The sequence below is a fragment of the Henckelia pumila genome, chromosome 4 (genome assembly GCF_033568475.1).
Source record: "Henckelia pumila isolate YLH828 chromosome 4, ASM3356847v2, whole genome shotgun sequence".
Classification (NCBI taxonomy): domain Eukaryota; kingdom Viridiplantae; phylum Streptophyta; class Magnoliopsida; order Lamiales; family Gesneriaceae; genus Henckelia; species Henckelia pumila.
In genome coordinates, this window is record NC_133123.1 from 223,723,248 (window position 1) to 223,737,791 (window position 14,544).

The following is a 14,544-nucleotide window of genomic DNA, read 5'->3' on the forward strand; positions in this document are numbered from 1 at the left end:
ATTTTAGGAAATCCTACTCCCTTACTCTTATTTAAGAAGTCCAACTCCTTAGTTCATTAAATTTAACTCTTTAAATTTAACTATCTCAACGGGGATTAAAACTCCATTACACTGTGTGACCCTCAATGGTTCAGGGATACAGCTAGCCGTGGGCTCACAACTCCTTGTGACTCGGAACAACACTTTCCGACTTGCCCAACGAATCATGGTAAAGCGCCTAGCAACATCGCCCCATGATTCCCTAGGTATCACTGATAGTGCCTACAAGAACCAGTAGATTTTGGTTAGCGTACAGTACGGTCCCTTCATCCATATATCCCGATCGAATCAACAACCATTGGTATATCGAGAGTCGCTCAAGATTCGATAACTATGCAATGCATCTTGAAGATCAAATTAGTGACATCGCATGTGCTACTAAGAAACCATTTCTTAAATCACATCAAGTACTCTGGCCAGAGATTTGTCACACTAATATCTCCTCAGATCGCATAGGATATCCACACTCGCAAGTATGTGGTGAATCCTTGACAACAATGCATTGACTCCTATATGTGTCGTAACTGTACCCAATCTCGACACCTGATGACCCCCATAGAGTCGGTAAACGAGTCAAAGCACAGCACTAGCATATAGAGTCTCCATGATGTTTCAAGTCGTAAGGACTAATGGTGTACAACCAAAACCACGGACTTTATCCACTCGATAAGTGATAACCACTTGGAAAGTCCGGATAGGGTAGTTCGATTATTCATCCTATGAATATCCATTTGCATGCTTCGAACATCTCCATGTTCCCTACCAATGAAACGTGGTACTCCGCATCGCAAATGCTAGTCTCAAACTCGAGCGATCCTTATCCTTATTATCGGACGGCTCAATCGACTAGGAACGGTTTTTTAGAATATACAGTGACTATAAGATGTATTTCATGATAGACATCTCCATGTTCTACCACATCTTACATACACTATAGTATATTCAAGGTCTTTATCAAAACAACAATAGTATATCACAATATAACAATATGAAGTAATATAAAGTCATTGCCATAAAAGTGTAAATAATATTAAACAAAAGATTGTTTATACAAAGAGTCATCAAAGCCCATAGCCACACAGTTGGCTCACTGGGCACCCACTCTTACAATCTCCCACTTGCCCTATAGCCAACTAGTCATACTACGTAGACCCATTGCTTCGCGATGTTTGTCAAACAATGGTCCTGGCAAGGGCTTAGTAAGCGGATCAACGATATTGTCTGCAGAGGCCACTCGTTCGACAATGATGTCTCCTCTTTCCACAATCTCCCGGATTATGTGGTATTTCCTCAGTACGTGTTTGGATCTTTGATGAGACCTTGGTTCCTTTGCTTGAGCAACGGCACCCGTGTTGTCACAGTACACCGGGACTGGACCAACAAATTCAGGAATGACGCCCAACTCTTGGACGAACTTCCTCATCCAAACGGCCTCTTTAGCAGCAGCTGATGCTGCAATGTATTCAGCCTCAGTGGTGGAATCCGCTGTGGTGTCCTGCTTGGAACTCTTCCAAGAGACAGCACCGCATTGAGCATGAACACAAATCCAGAGGTTGACTTCGAGTCATCCACATCACTTTGGAAGCTAGAGTCGGTATAGCCTTCCAATTTGAGTTCTCGTCCTCCATAAACCATGAACATATTCTTAGTCCTTCGCAAGTACTTAAGAATGTCCTTCACGGCTTTCCAATGCATTTGACCAGGATTAGACTGATATCTGCTCGTGACACTCAGAGCAAATGCTACATCCGGTCTGGTAGATATCATCCCATACATGATACTACCTATAGCTGACGCATATGGTACATGTGTCATATTCTCTATCTCTTCATCAGTCTTGGGACACATAGACTTGGATAGAGAAACTCCATGACACATGGGTAGATGTCCTCTTTTGGACCCATCCATTGAAAACCGTTTCAATATGGTATCGATGTAGGTTGATTGAGTGAGTCCTATCATTCTCTTAGACTATCTCTATAGATCTGTATCCCAAGAATGTAGGATGCCTCTCCCAAATCCTTCATCGAAAATCTACCTGATAACCATATCTTTGTTGACTGCAACATCCCTACATCATTCCCAATGAGTAGGATGTCATCAACATAAAGTACTAAGAATGTCACCGCATCCTTAACTACTTTCTTGTACACGCAAGGTTCCTCCGGGTTCTTGATGAAACCAAAATCTTTAATTGTTTCATCAAATTTCTGGTTCCAACTTCTTGATGCTTGTTTTAGACCATAAATTGATCTCTGAAGCTTGCATACCTTATGCTCGCTTCCCATGGATGTGTACCCCTCAGGCTGCTTCATATAGATTTCTTCCTTAATGTCTCCATTAAGAAAAGCAGTCTTCACATCCATTTGCCATATCTCATAGTCATACCATGCAGCTATGGCAATCAGGATTCTTATGGACTTGAACATTGCAACTGGTGAAAAGGTTTCATCATAGTCAACTCCTTGCCTTTGAGTATAACCTTTCGCCACCAATCGCGCCTTGTAGGTCAATACCTTACCATCAGGCCCAAGCTTTCTCTTGTAGATCCATTTACACCCTATTGGAACAATTCCATCGGGAGGATCTACTAAAGACCAAACTTGGTTTGTATGCATCGAATCCAATTCTGACTGCATAGCTTCAAGCCATAAATTCGAATCCGCATCAGAAATTGCTTCCTTGAAGTTTCTTGGATCACATCCAATGTCGGGTTCATCTTGATCCCCTTCAAGAAGAAGACCATATCGAACTGGAGGTCTAGAAGTCCTTTCGGATCTTCTAGGTGCAGGCGTGTCCAGCAATGGTTCCTGAGGTGTAGGATCGTTATTTTGTATTTCGGGTTCTTCTCGAACTTCTTCGAGTTCCATCATCTCGCCTTTCTTATCCAATAAGAACTCCTTCTCCAAGAAGGTGGCATTCCTAGAAACAAACACCTTTGTTTCAGCAGGATAATAGAAATAATATCCGATTGAATTCTTCGGATACCCTACAAAATAACATAAGCTGGATCGACTATCCAACTTATCTCCCACTGTCAGCTTCACGTAAGCAGGACATCCCCAAATCCTCAAGTACGAATACTTAGGAGCTTTGCCATTCCATAACTCGTATGGTGTTTTGTCCACTGCTTTAGTGTGGACGTTGTTCAACAACAATACCGCCGTTTCAAGCGCATAGCCCCAAAACGAAGGTGGAAGCTCAGTAAAGCTCATCATAGATCGAACCATGTCCAACAAAGTTCGATTACGACGCTCCGATACACCATTAAGCTGTGGTGTCATAGGAGGAGTCCACTGAGAGAGAATCCCATTCTCTTTCAGATAGTCCAAAAACTCGGTACTCAAGTATTCTCCACCTCGATCCGATCAAAGTGCTTTAATACTTTTACCTAGCTTGTTTTCTACTTCAGCCCTGAATTCTTTGAACTTTTCAAATGCTTCAGACTTATATTTCATTAAATATAAATACCCATACCTTGAATAATCATCAGTAAAGCTAATGAAGTAGGTGTGGCCATGTTGAGTCCCTACTCTAAATGGTCCACAAACATCTGTATGGATCAAATCCAACAGATTTTGACTACGCTCAGGTTTCCCCTTAAAAGGAGATTTAGTCATTTTTCCTTTTAGGCAGGATTCACAAGTAGGTAGAGAGTTAATATCAGACATATCAAACATGCCCTCTCCCACTAGCTTGTTCATTCTCCTTGAGGAAATATGACCCAGTCTAGCGTGCCAAAGGTTTGCCGGGTTTTGACTATCGATTTTCCTTTTGTTTGTTGTCGCCGGTTTATCAACATAATTTATTGGAACGTCTTTTAGTTTTAAGTTGTATAGATCGTTTTCAAGTTGTCCATTTCCAATCAAACATTCATTCTTGTAAATATTGCAAATCCCATTCACAAAATTGCAAGAATAACCATCTCTATCAAGCATAGAAATAGAAATAATATTTTTAATTAAATCTGGAACAAATAAAACATCTCTTAAAAAGTAACTTAAAACCGTTCTGCAAAGTCAAACAAACATCTCCAATGGCCGTAGCTTCAACTCTGGAACCATTCCCGAGCCTCAGCTGGGTCTCACCCATTCTAAGCCTGCGACTTCTTGTCATCACCTGCAAATCATTGCAAATGTGAGATCCACATCCGGTATCCAATACCCAAGAAGTTGTATTAAGTGACATGTTTATTTCAATATAGAACATACCCTTTGCAGTTCCCAACTGCTCAAGATATTCCTTGCAGTTGCGCTTCCAATGACCCGGCTTCTTGCAGTAATGGCAAACATCCTTGGATTTTCCATTGTTTGAAGCCTTTGTCTTTTGCTTCTTCTCGGGCTCGACTTTCTTGGGTGGGGTAGAACGTTTCTTGCCCTTCATACTTGGCCCCTTCTTAGCAGAAGATGAGGAGCCCACCAAGAAAGCTGGCTTATCCTTCTTAAGTGTGGATTCATATGTAACGAGCATATTGACCATCTCTTCTAGGGTGGCCTCTATCTTGTTCATATTAAAATTTATCACAAATCCATCAAATGAAGAAGGAAGAGACAGAAGCAATAAATCCACATTGAGTTCATGCTCCAACACCAAATCTAGGGTCGCCAACTTCTGTATGAGCCAAATCACTCGTACCCCATGATCACGGACCGAAGTCCCTTCACGCATGCGGCACGTCATCAACTCCTTAACAGTAGCGAACCTTTCAGCCCTCGACTGAGCCCCAAAAAGTTCCTTGAGTTGCGCATGAATGTCAGCAGCATTCACCGTGTCCTCAAATCGCCTCTGGAGTTCATCAGACATCGAGGCTTGCATATAGCATTTGGTCTTGATGTCATGGTCACACCATGCATCAAGTTTGGCCAATTCCTCCGGACTTATGTCAGCTGGTGCTTCCTTCGGAGGTGCTTTCTCTAACACGTAGAGCATTTTCTCCGAAGTTAAGACAATCTTCAACTTTCGGAACCATTCCGTATAGTTGGCGCCAGTCAACTTGTTTTGTTCGAGGATCGAGAATAATGGATTTCGCGAATTCATTGTATGAAATACTGAAAAGAAAAACAGACATATATCAATGATTGTTTAACAATTTACTAAGACATAAAATAGGCGAATTTAATTTTATGAATCTCACTCCCACTATTTTAACGATTTCACCACCCTCTAGTGAAAACGGGAAACTTTTTCCTTAGTGAGAACATGGAGTCCAATTGACAAACTTATGGTCCCGAATAATATCAGCCAACCATAATTCTCAAAAGGTAGAGCCCAATTGCTTCCAAAGCAACCCCCATGTGTTTACCTCATGTCCAATAAGGGCCCAATAATATGACGCCGTTTAAAGTGACATGTCAAGATGACCCATCAATATTAAGTTGTGATGGACGGTCGCCATGTGGATCCCCCAATAATATGAGCCGATCCCATGGGAGTTCCACCCAACTTACAACATTTGTCGATCCAATGTACAGCTTTCCGACGGACGGGCCCCCCCAATAATATGAGCCGGACCGTATCCGCGGGTAGCATCACATACATTGACCGTTGATGGAAGGTGGGAACATTTAAACAAATTTAAATTTCCTTTATTTATCTTGATATAAATTTTAATCATATTTAAAATGAGGGATTTTTAATTATAAAAATATTTGTCTCATCATATTTAATTTATTGCATGCTTGCCGGATTCACGCAATTATGTCTAAACATGCATACAATCATAATATCAAATATTATATAGGATGATCGATTCCATTTCTAATTGACCCGTGGTTGCCAATCACGGGTCTTAGTCCAATCCTAGGTGATATGCAGTATGCAATGCAATCCTATTACATGTGCTTCCAATTTACATTTCTTCAGTCTTTATTGTCTGCTGGGCCCACCGTCTTCAAATCTTGATCTCCCACTAAATCTAATGTATTTACAATAAATAACAATGACAAGTAGGGGATACATTTTTAGGGTGGGAACGGGCTATAAACCAAGCCCACTTTTATTACATATGACATTCATATCGGGCCATAAACCAGCCCATTAATAAAACCAACAACAATAAAAACAAAATGTAAATTCCTAACATACACCTACAAAATTGGTCATGGCAATCGATCATCCTTATCCAATAACATTTAATTCAAAATTAATTTATTGGATAACATGCAGTGGCAATTCAAATTTAAACAAGATAAAATCATATTTTATATATAAAATCTCATTTCACATATAAAATCATATTTTATCTCTATATCAAATAAAATCATATTTTATCTATAAAATCCAATTTTACAAATAAAATCATATTTTACTCAATATATCATAAGATCATATCTTATCATCAATTGTACCAAAATAATTGATTTCAAAATTCAATTTACGGATAAAACATTAAAATTTTCCAAAAATTCAAATTTATCCAAAATCAATTTTAAAATTTACGGACTCGAACAATTCGATCCGAAATCTCGTGAACCAATCAAAAACAATTTTTGACCGGACCAAAAATAAAATTTTAACATATTAAAATTAATTTTTAATAAAAATATAATTTTTCCCGCGGGCCGCCCGGGACACTCCCGGGCCGGCCCGCACCCGGGGCGCGGGCCGGGGGCAGCCCGGCTGCCCCCTTAGGGCAGCGACTATCGCTGCCCTGGCGGCGCCTGGTGCCGCCACTGGGCGGCGCCGTGCGCTGCCCTGGGCGGCGCCGTGCGCCTCCCCCGGGGGCAGCGACCATCGCCGCCCCCTCCGGGCAGCGATCCAATCGCTGCCCGGGTTTTGCCCCGAAAAAAAAAAAAAATTTATTTGAAAATATTTATTTTGTTTCAAAAACCGAGACTCAAAAATTTTGTACAATTGATTAATTCAATCGTTTGATCTGAGCAACCTGGCTTTGATACCACTGTTGGAAAAAACTGGCGGTCAGATCAATCACGATTGATACCCGGTGCAGCGGAAGTTTAAAATTTTTATCATGGAACAATTCCATGGTGTGGGTATCAACCATTCAACGATTAAATTATTGTGTGTGTAAAATTCAAATAACAATTAATTAAATTTTACCTTCAATCTCGAAGCGAGATTAATGGACACCAACAGAATTAATCTGCTCTTGTTGTCTCTCCCAGGAACCGATGAACTCCTTCAATCAGGTCCACGAATAGGTTTAAATCCCTCTGATAGATTGCACTAGAAAATCTATCAGAAGTTTTCTGCGAAGAGATTAAACGAATCTGATTCGTTATTCCTGACTGCGATTCAAAATCACAGACCGAAATTTCTCGGGCAGAGTATGGGAGGTCGGCCGATTATTTCTTTGAGAGGCTAGGGTTTTCGATTTTTGCTTCTCAAAAATAATGAGCTGTTGTGTTTAATTTCTGTACTGAAATAACTTATTTATAATGCAGGCCACTAACACCTTAGGGCCCATTAGTCATAAGTTGAGGCCCGACAAGCAAAGCCCGCTCGTTCAGAAATTAATATAAAATTCATCGTGACTCCAATTGATAAACCGATTTTACCAATGTGCACAGAAACCATTTCTGCACATTTTAAAGTCAAAATAAATTTTCCTGAATCCGAATTCAGTGGTTTCCTAAAATGTCCATCCCTATGTCATTTTAGGAAATCCTACTCCCTTACTCTTATTTAAGAAGTCCAACTCCTTAGTTCATTAAATTTAACTCTTTAAATTTAACTATCTCAACGGGGATTAAAACTCCATTACACTGTGTGACCCTCAATGGTTCAGGGATACAGCTAGCCGTGGGCTCACAACTCCTTGTGACTCGGAACAACACTTTCCGACTTGCCCAACGAATCATGGTAAAGCGCCTAGCAACATCGCCCCATGATTCCCTAGTATCACTGATAGTGCCTACAAGAACCAGTAGATTTTGGTTAGCGTACAGTACGGTCCCTTCATCCATATATCCCGATCGAATCAACAACCATTGGTATATCGAGAGTCGCTCAAGATTCGATAACTATGCAATGCATCTTGAAGATCAAATTAGTGACATCGCATGTGCTACTAAGAAACCATTTCTTAAATCACATCAAGTACTCTGGCCAGAGATTTGTCCCACTATATCTCCTCAGATCGCATAGGATATCCACACTCGCAAGTATGTGGTGAATCCTTGACAACAATGCATTGACTCCTATATGTGTCGTAACTGTACCCAATCTCGACACCTGATGACCCCCATAGAGTCGGTAAACGAGTCAAAGCACAGCACTAGCATATAGAGTCTCCATGATGTTTCAAGTCGTAAGGACTAATGGTGTACAACCAAAACCGCGACTTTATCCACTCGATAAGTGATAACCACTTGGAAAGTCCGGATAGGGTAGTTCGATTATTCATCCTATGAATATCCATTTGCATGCTTCGAACATCTCCATGTTCCCTACCAATGAAACGTGGTACTCCGCATCGCAAATGCTAGTCTCAAACTCGAGCGATCCTTATCCTTATTATCGGACGGCTCAATCGACTAGGAACGGTTTTTAGAATATACAGTGACTATAAGATGTATTTCATGATAGACATCTCCATGTTCTACCACATCTTACATACACTATAGTATATTCAAGGTCTTTATCAAAACAACAATAGTATATCACAATATAACAATATGAAGTAATATAAAGTCATTGCCATAAAAGTGTAAATAATATTAAACAAAAGATTGTTTATACAAAGAGTCATCAAAGCCCATAGCCACACAGTTGGCTCACTGGGCACCCACTCTTACACTCAGCTGGGGCACTTCTGGCAGAAGTAAAGGAAGCAGAAGGAAAGAAAGCTATGAGCAAACTTCATTGTCATGTTGATGGTAAGAGGTCGATGGAAAATACTTCAACCATGGAAAGTGGAACTAAGGAATATGCTGTCAAGGAATACCAGATTGAGAGCTCACAGTCAAGCTCTTCACCGAAGACAAAAAGTGGCTAAAGTTGCTGGATGTGGTATGTAATTGTGTAGGGGACCTCACTTTTGTTGAATGTAATCTAACTATGAACTCTTTTGTTGGTTTTTGGTAATTTCTATGCATTAGGTTGGTCGAATGTGTAAAATAGGCTTATGTGAAGGTTTAGTTAAAATCTTCATCATCAAGTATTTGTAAAGCCATATTAAGAGTGTCCCGCTACACCATATCAATGATAATGTTTATATATGTATTGCTATCTAATCTTAGGTTCATTTTCGTAACATGATGCACAATAATATATATAATAACAATTAACAACCACCATATTTGTGAATAATAATAGCTCATATATTATTGATATATATTTACTAATAATAATAATAATAATAATAATAATAATAATAATAATAATAATAATAATAATAATAAGTGATACAGTCACTTTAAAAAAAACTAACTGATCGTGTTACTCTCAAAATAAAAATAATTAAGTGATTGAAATTTAGGTACATGAAAATGGATTTTTTACTCATAATTTTATATCATAATAAGTGATCCAATATATATCTGCTTTCAAAGTATCACATCTATTTTGACACTGTAAAATTTAATTTAATGATCTTCATATATCCACAACAAAAAAAAAAGGGTTTGAAGTTAAAAAATGTGCTGTGAAATGATTGAACGCAAATGAAGTGTTACAAATTAATTTTGTGGTGCAAAACAAGCAAGCAGCCATCAGGTATGTCAGCATACTGGACATCTGATATCACCCCTAAATACATTTCTTAAATAATTTCCAATCATGTACAATCAAGTGCATATTAGCTTCAGTCAATCAACAACCAATAAAGATTATATTATCTTTATGGAAAGAAAATTTAGAATAACAAACGAAACTTTTTATTTTCTGGGAAAAAAGAAAAAGATTTAGAGCTGAAAGATCATTAAAGCATCAAGTACCATAATACTAACTCAAAATCATACAAAAATAGAAATAAAATCACCGTAGTGCAAAACCAAACTACAAGCTAGTTTTACTATGCAAACCATAGCAAAAAGAAAACCTTTTGTCAAGAAAACAATGCTTCAAAAAAAGGAAAAGAGAAACCTTTTCTGTAGAACTAGAAAAGAAAAGCCTTGTAATCATCGTTCAACTCACATCACCAAAGTTAGAAGAAAAAAAATCACCAGATCAGTCAACACAACCCAAAAATTTTCTGAAACAAAACAGTTAAGAAACCCGAATCAAGATGCAAAATCCCCAGACACAAAAAGCGTTCAAAAACCAGAGCCCAACAAAAATACAAACAAAAATGGGCTACCAAATCTTACAAAGCAATCATCATCGATCGTAAAGATGTACTTCTTCTTGGAAACCATGTACCCAAAGCACCGGCACACAGAGTCCTTGAACGAGATGCAATTTGCCTTGGGACCCAAATACAAAATGAACTAATTACGATAAAAAACAAAATGCAAACTACAAAACCAAAATTAAATATCATGATAACATTGAATAAGTTTCTTTCCCACCAAAAAATGCACCGTGCAAGGGGCTAATATCGGATAACGAATACATGCTTACATCATAATTGCAGCTTGGATTATCTCCACTGTAATAACACAAAATCCAGGCTAATACTTGTTTCATACAAAAAGTGGAGTAGAATATGACAAAAACCAAAGCAGCCACAATATTAACCTTACAGCTTCGTAATCCTCTTGACAAATGACAGTTTTTCGTCATCTTCAAGGTTGAAAAACAACGCTAACTTCTTTGGTTTCTCAACCAAAATCTCAGCAGCAATTTGTTTCTCATCTCGTGTTAGGCCAGGAATAGTTTGTAGCACAGTTAAAACATCCTTGGAAACAAGCATAGCTATTTCATAGTCTTGACTGAGACGCTTACCTAGATCAGCAATAGCTTCTGTTGTTTTTATAGTGAATTTCTTGATGGCATCAACAAATAATTCTTCCACTTCACTAGGCTGCTTCCGTTTCTTTGAAGTGGATTTCTTACTAGCCGATGTAGTGAATGATGGTGTATTAGCAACCGAATGAGATTCACTTCCCCCCTCAACTTCAGTTAACAAGTGCTCAAATCCAACATTCATTTCAGCTACAACTTCATCAGGAACGTGTAGAACTTGTTGCACAGCAGCAACAAAACTTGATAGACGTTGCCCATTTGCTCGATCGAAGCCAAATATTTCACACCAATCTGCGAAATATGGCCAGGACTTGTATCGCCATGTATGCACGCTAGGATCAGTCTGAAAAAATATGAACAAACAATGAATTGAAATAGACAATTCAAAATACGAAGATATTATAATTTCAAGTCGTTTAAAACAGAGACTCAATAATGTATTCAATGATTTTTCCTCAACCTTTACAAAGCCTTCCCATGCTTCATCAGATGACTCTATCATTTTTTGTGTTTCATTCCACCCTATTCCACTTCTACTTAGCATTGTTGCAAGTGTGCCGTGAGTTTTTTTCCACACATGAATCTTGGAGTTGATGTGTGGGCAGCCACGTAAATCCGTACCTGGGAATATGCTCATTAACCGTTTCTCTAAGAAATTCAAGTAACCACATTTGAATCCATTTTCACTCTTCCAGCCTCCAGTAATTGCTTCCTTCAATGACTGTATCAATACTTCTTCCTCACGTGAACTCCATACTCGCCTACCTTTATCAGATTTCTTACCCTTGTCTCCAACTGTATTGCTTGATGCTCCGAATTCCATAAGTACTGCGTTTCTTTTCTGCAAAAGCTTAACAAAAAGGTAATGTGTACTGCAGCAAACATTATGCATTAAAAAAATTAGTGACAAGTAAAAACATACATGATCAACAAAATAAATTAATGATAAAGTGAGAAGGAATTTATAAATGAAAGATTCATACTAGAAAATCAACTGCATCAGCATATGTTTCCATGTGAATGCAGTTTACTCACACAAAACATGTAGTTCTAATAAGTTACAATACGTCATCGACACAATGATATTTAAATTATTTAACTAATTATTATACATCGACAAGGCAAGGTTTTCTCTCCACAAATCCCAAGTTGAGGACGACTCGATATTATCAATAAAGTTATCCTCAACATCATGTACGACACCATTAATTGTTTCATCAACTCCCTCTAGTGGGTCTTCCTGCATTTCAGAGCGAATGAAATTATGTAAAAGCATACACGCCAATATGATGTGATTCTGGACATCCAATGGGTAAAATGTTGGACTCCTAAGTACTGCCCATCGTCTCTTTAACAAACCAAATGCTCGTTCAATGACATTACGTGCACGACAATGTTTTGAGTTGTAATACTCCTTGTAGTTTTGGGGACCTCCAGTTGCCCAATCATCAATATGATATCTTGTTCTCCTAAATGGTGTTAAAAATCCTTCCACATTTGCGTATCCATTATCACAAAGATAGTAACAACCTGCAATTATAGAGTAAAGTACTATAGTCCAGTTTCTGCAGCTGCTGATTCGAAGATTATTTTCAGTATCATATGAATCATACCTTTTGGAAAAAATAAACATACCTCTAGGAATCTTTAACCCATCTTCTCGGTGAATTGCATCACGTAGGACCCTAGCATCTGCAGCTGAACCTTCCCAACCTACTAGCGAGTATGTAAAATTCATGTTCATGTCACAACAAGCCAATACGTTGATAACCGTTGTTCCTTTCCTTGTTCTGTATCTTGGCTTATCCTTATTTGACACTTGAACGGTCACATATGTACCATCCAATGCGCCAAGACAACCCTATACAAAATTGGTAGTAATGAATGTCGTATCACAAAGTTTAAAAGTCAAAGTATGCATATTATTAAAAAGTTAAATGCGTTAAAGAAATAATGAATCATTGGACTTTCTTAATCATAACTGAAATTACCTTGAACCATTTCCAAGTCTCGCTCGAGCAGTCCTCAGCAACAGGAGTTGGCTTTACAACAAGTAGTGGATGTAGTTTCAAAACACCTCTCAGTACCTCATGGAAATTAGTACTCACAGAGTGACCACTGCGTATGAAGTCGTGTCCAATAACTCTATTTTTCTTATGGTGTGCTAGAATAGACAAAAACATGGCTACTTTTTCCTTAACTCGTGTATACCTAGACTCCATTATCCCGCCTACATGGGTTAGTAGGTAACATAGACGTGCAAATGCATTACGAGTCATTCTTAAATTAACAAGACACTCGACATCTCCTACGTCAATTATCCTTTGTAAATAGCTTATTCTAGCATTTATCTTTTCAGGCTCACTTTGTCGTACACATCTTCTATACTTCCTACGATTTTTTTTAGAAATAAACTTCATATAGAAACGTGTTACAATGGTCAGAAACACAAAAGAAGAAATAAGAATTTGTTGAAGCACTAACAACTCTTGCACATGTCCATCTCCTTCAGCCATGAAAAAGATAACACTGTCATATCATAAAAGGTAAAGCATAGATTTCAGGCATAAGAATCAATGACAGTACCTCAAACGACATGACCAATGTACAAATTTAATTTTTATTTACACAAAATGCATGAAGCAATGTTCCAGAAATTAACAAATAAGCAGGCACATAAGAAAATAGATATGTTATATAAAACTAGTCCAACATTCCTCATTATGCCCTAAAATATTCACTCAAACACATCACAAAGAAGCCACACATTAACCATATCAATTATTAACTGGTTAAACAAAAACTAAAAACCCACAATGTCAGTGCTACATAAAATAAAATCGGGGTAAGCATTTATTGTTGAATATGCACATTTTTGTTGCAGTACTAGTAACTCTTGGGCATATCCATCTTCTTCAGGCATGGAAAACCAACTATGCCATATTATGATTATAAATAATTTTATACAATTCAGATCCATAACAGAGGTCTGCGCATAGGTAAATTATTATGTATGAATTTGTTCAAATCTGTAATTATTCAAAACCAATCTATAAAAAATATCATTCCAGAACCAAAAGAAATAAACAAAAAAAATCAAGACAGTACATTACTTGAATATTGACAGTAAAGTGTAACACTAATGGGGATGAACTCAAGAAATTTTCTTTATCAATAATTATTTCTTGAAGAAAAAATATATAAAAAAAGAACAAGAGCAATACGTGTGTTTTTTAACAAAATTAGTCTAGTATTTTGGTAACCTAACATCTTACCGGGATTCTAAACTTTTGATATCTCTTTCGAACAGCAGTAAACCGTGTTCCACTGGTTCAAGTTCCTCCCAGAGCTTCGAGAATTAGAAAATCGCCCAACTGGTTTCAACACTTGAAACCGTCCTTCCTGCCACATTTTTCCAGTGTGTGAAAACCCTTATAAAAAATATACATGGTTTGAAGAAGAGTTCGATGATTTTTACCTTGTGGAAATCGATCTCGTTCTCTACATTTTTTGCAGATAAAGCCCAACACAGCGTTTTCTAATGAATCAGATCTAAAATGGTGAGGTTTACTATTTTCATTTATTATGAACGAGGGTAAAATTGTAAAATGCTTTGACACTATTTATGTGGATAGAAAT

At 37.9% G+C, this 14,544-nt stretch overlaps 1 protein-coding gene and 1 long non-coding RNA gene across 2 annotated transcripts; both read right to left on the reverse strand.

Annotated features, from left to right (window-relative positions):
• Positions 1-10,678: 10,678 nt before the first annotated feature.
• LOC140862811 (uncharacterized) lies at positions 10,679-13,127 on the reverse strand. The gene is made up of 6 exons (XM_073265855.1): positions 12,897-13,127; positions 12,541-12,766; positions 12,242-12,435; positions 12,018-12,145; positions 11,366-11,777; positions 10,679-11,248 (listed from the first exon to the last, which is right to left on the reverse strand). Exons 1-6 carry the CDS (start codon positions 13,125-13,127, stop codon positions 10,679-10,681), a joined length of 1,761 nt encoding a protein of 586 aa, XP_073121956.1.
• A 173-nt stretch (positions 13,128-13,300) lies between these two features.
• LOC140860279 (uncharacterized) lies at positions 13,301-14,446 on the reverse strand. The gene is made up of 3 exons (XR_012143664.1): positions 14,384-14,446; positions 14,181-14,307; positions 13,301-13,434 (listed from the first exon to the last, which is right to left on the reverse strand). It is a non-coding gene; the product is annotated as an uncharacterized lncRNA (long non-coding RNA).
• Between the last annotated feature and the right edge of the window lie 98 nt (positions 14,447-14,544).

Excerpts from the sequence above, each read along its gene's own strand:
- LOC140862811 (XM_073265855.1), bottom strand. The coding sequence starts at position 13,127 with ATGGAGTCTAGGTATACACGAGTTAAGGAAAAAGTAGCCATGTTTTTG. Across the intron at positions 12,436-12,540 it reads TGGGTTAAAGATTCCTAGAG|GTTGTTACTATCTTTGTGAT; the intron begins GTATGTTTATTT and ends CTATAATTGCAG. Across the intron at positions 12,146-12,241 it reads TGTTAAAGAGACGATGGGCA|GAAGACCCACTAGAGGGAGT; the intron begins GTACTTAGGAGT and ends TCTGAAATGCAG.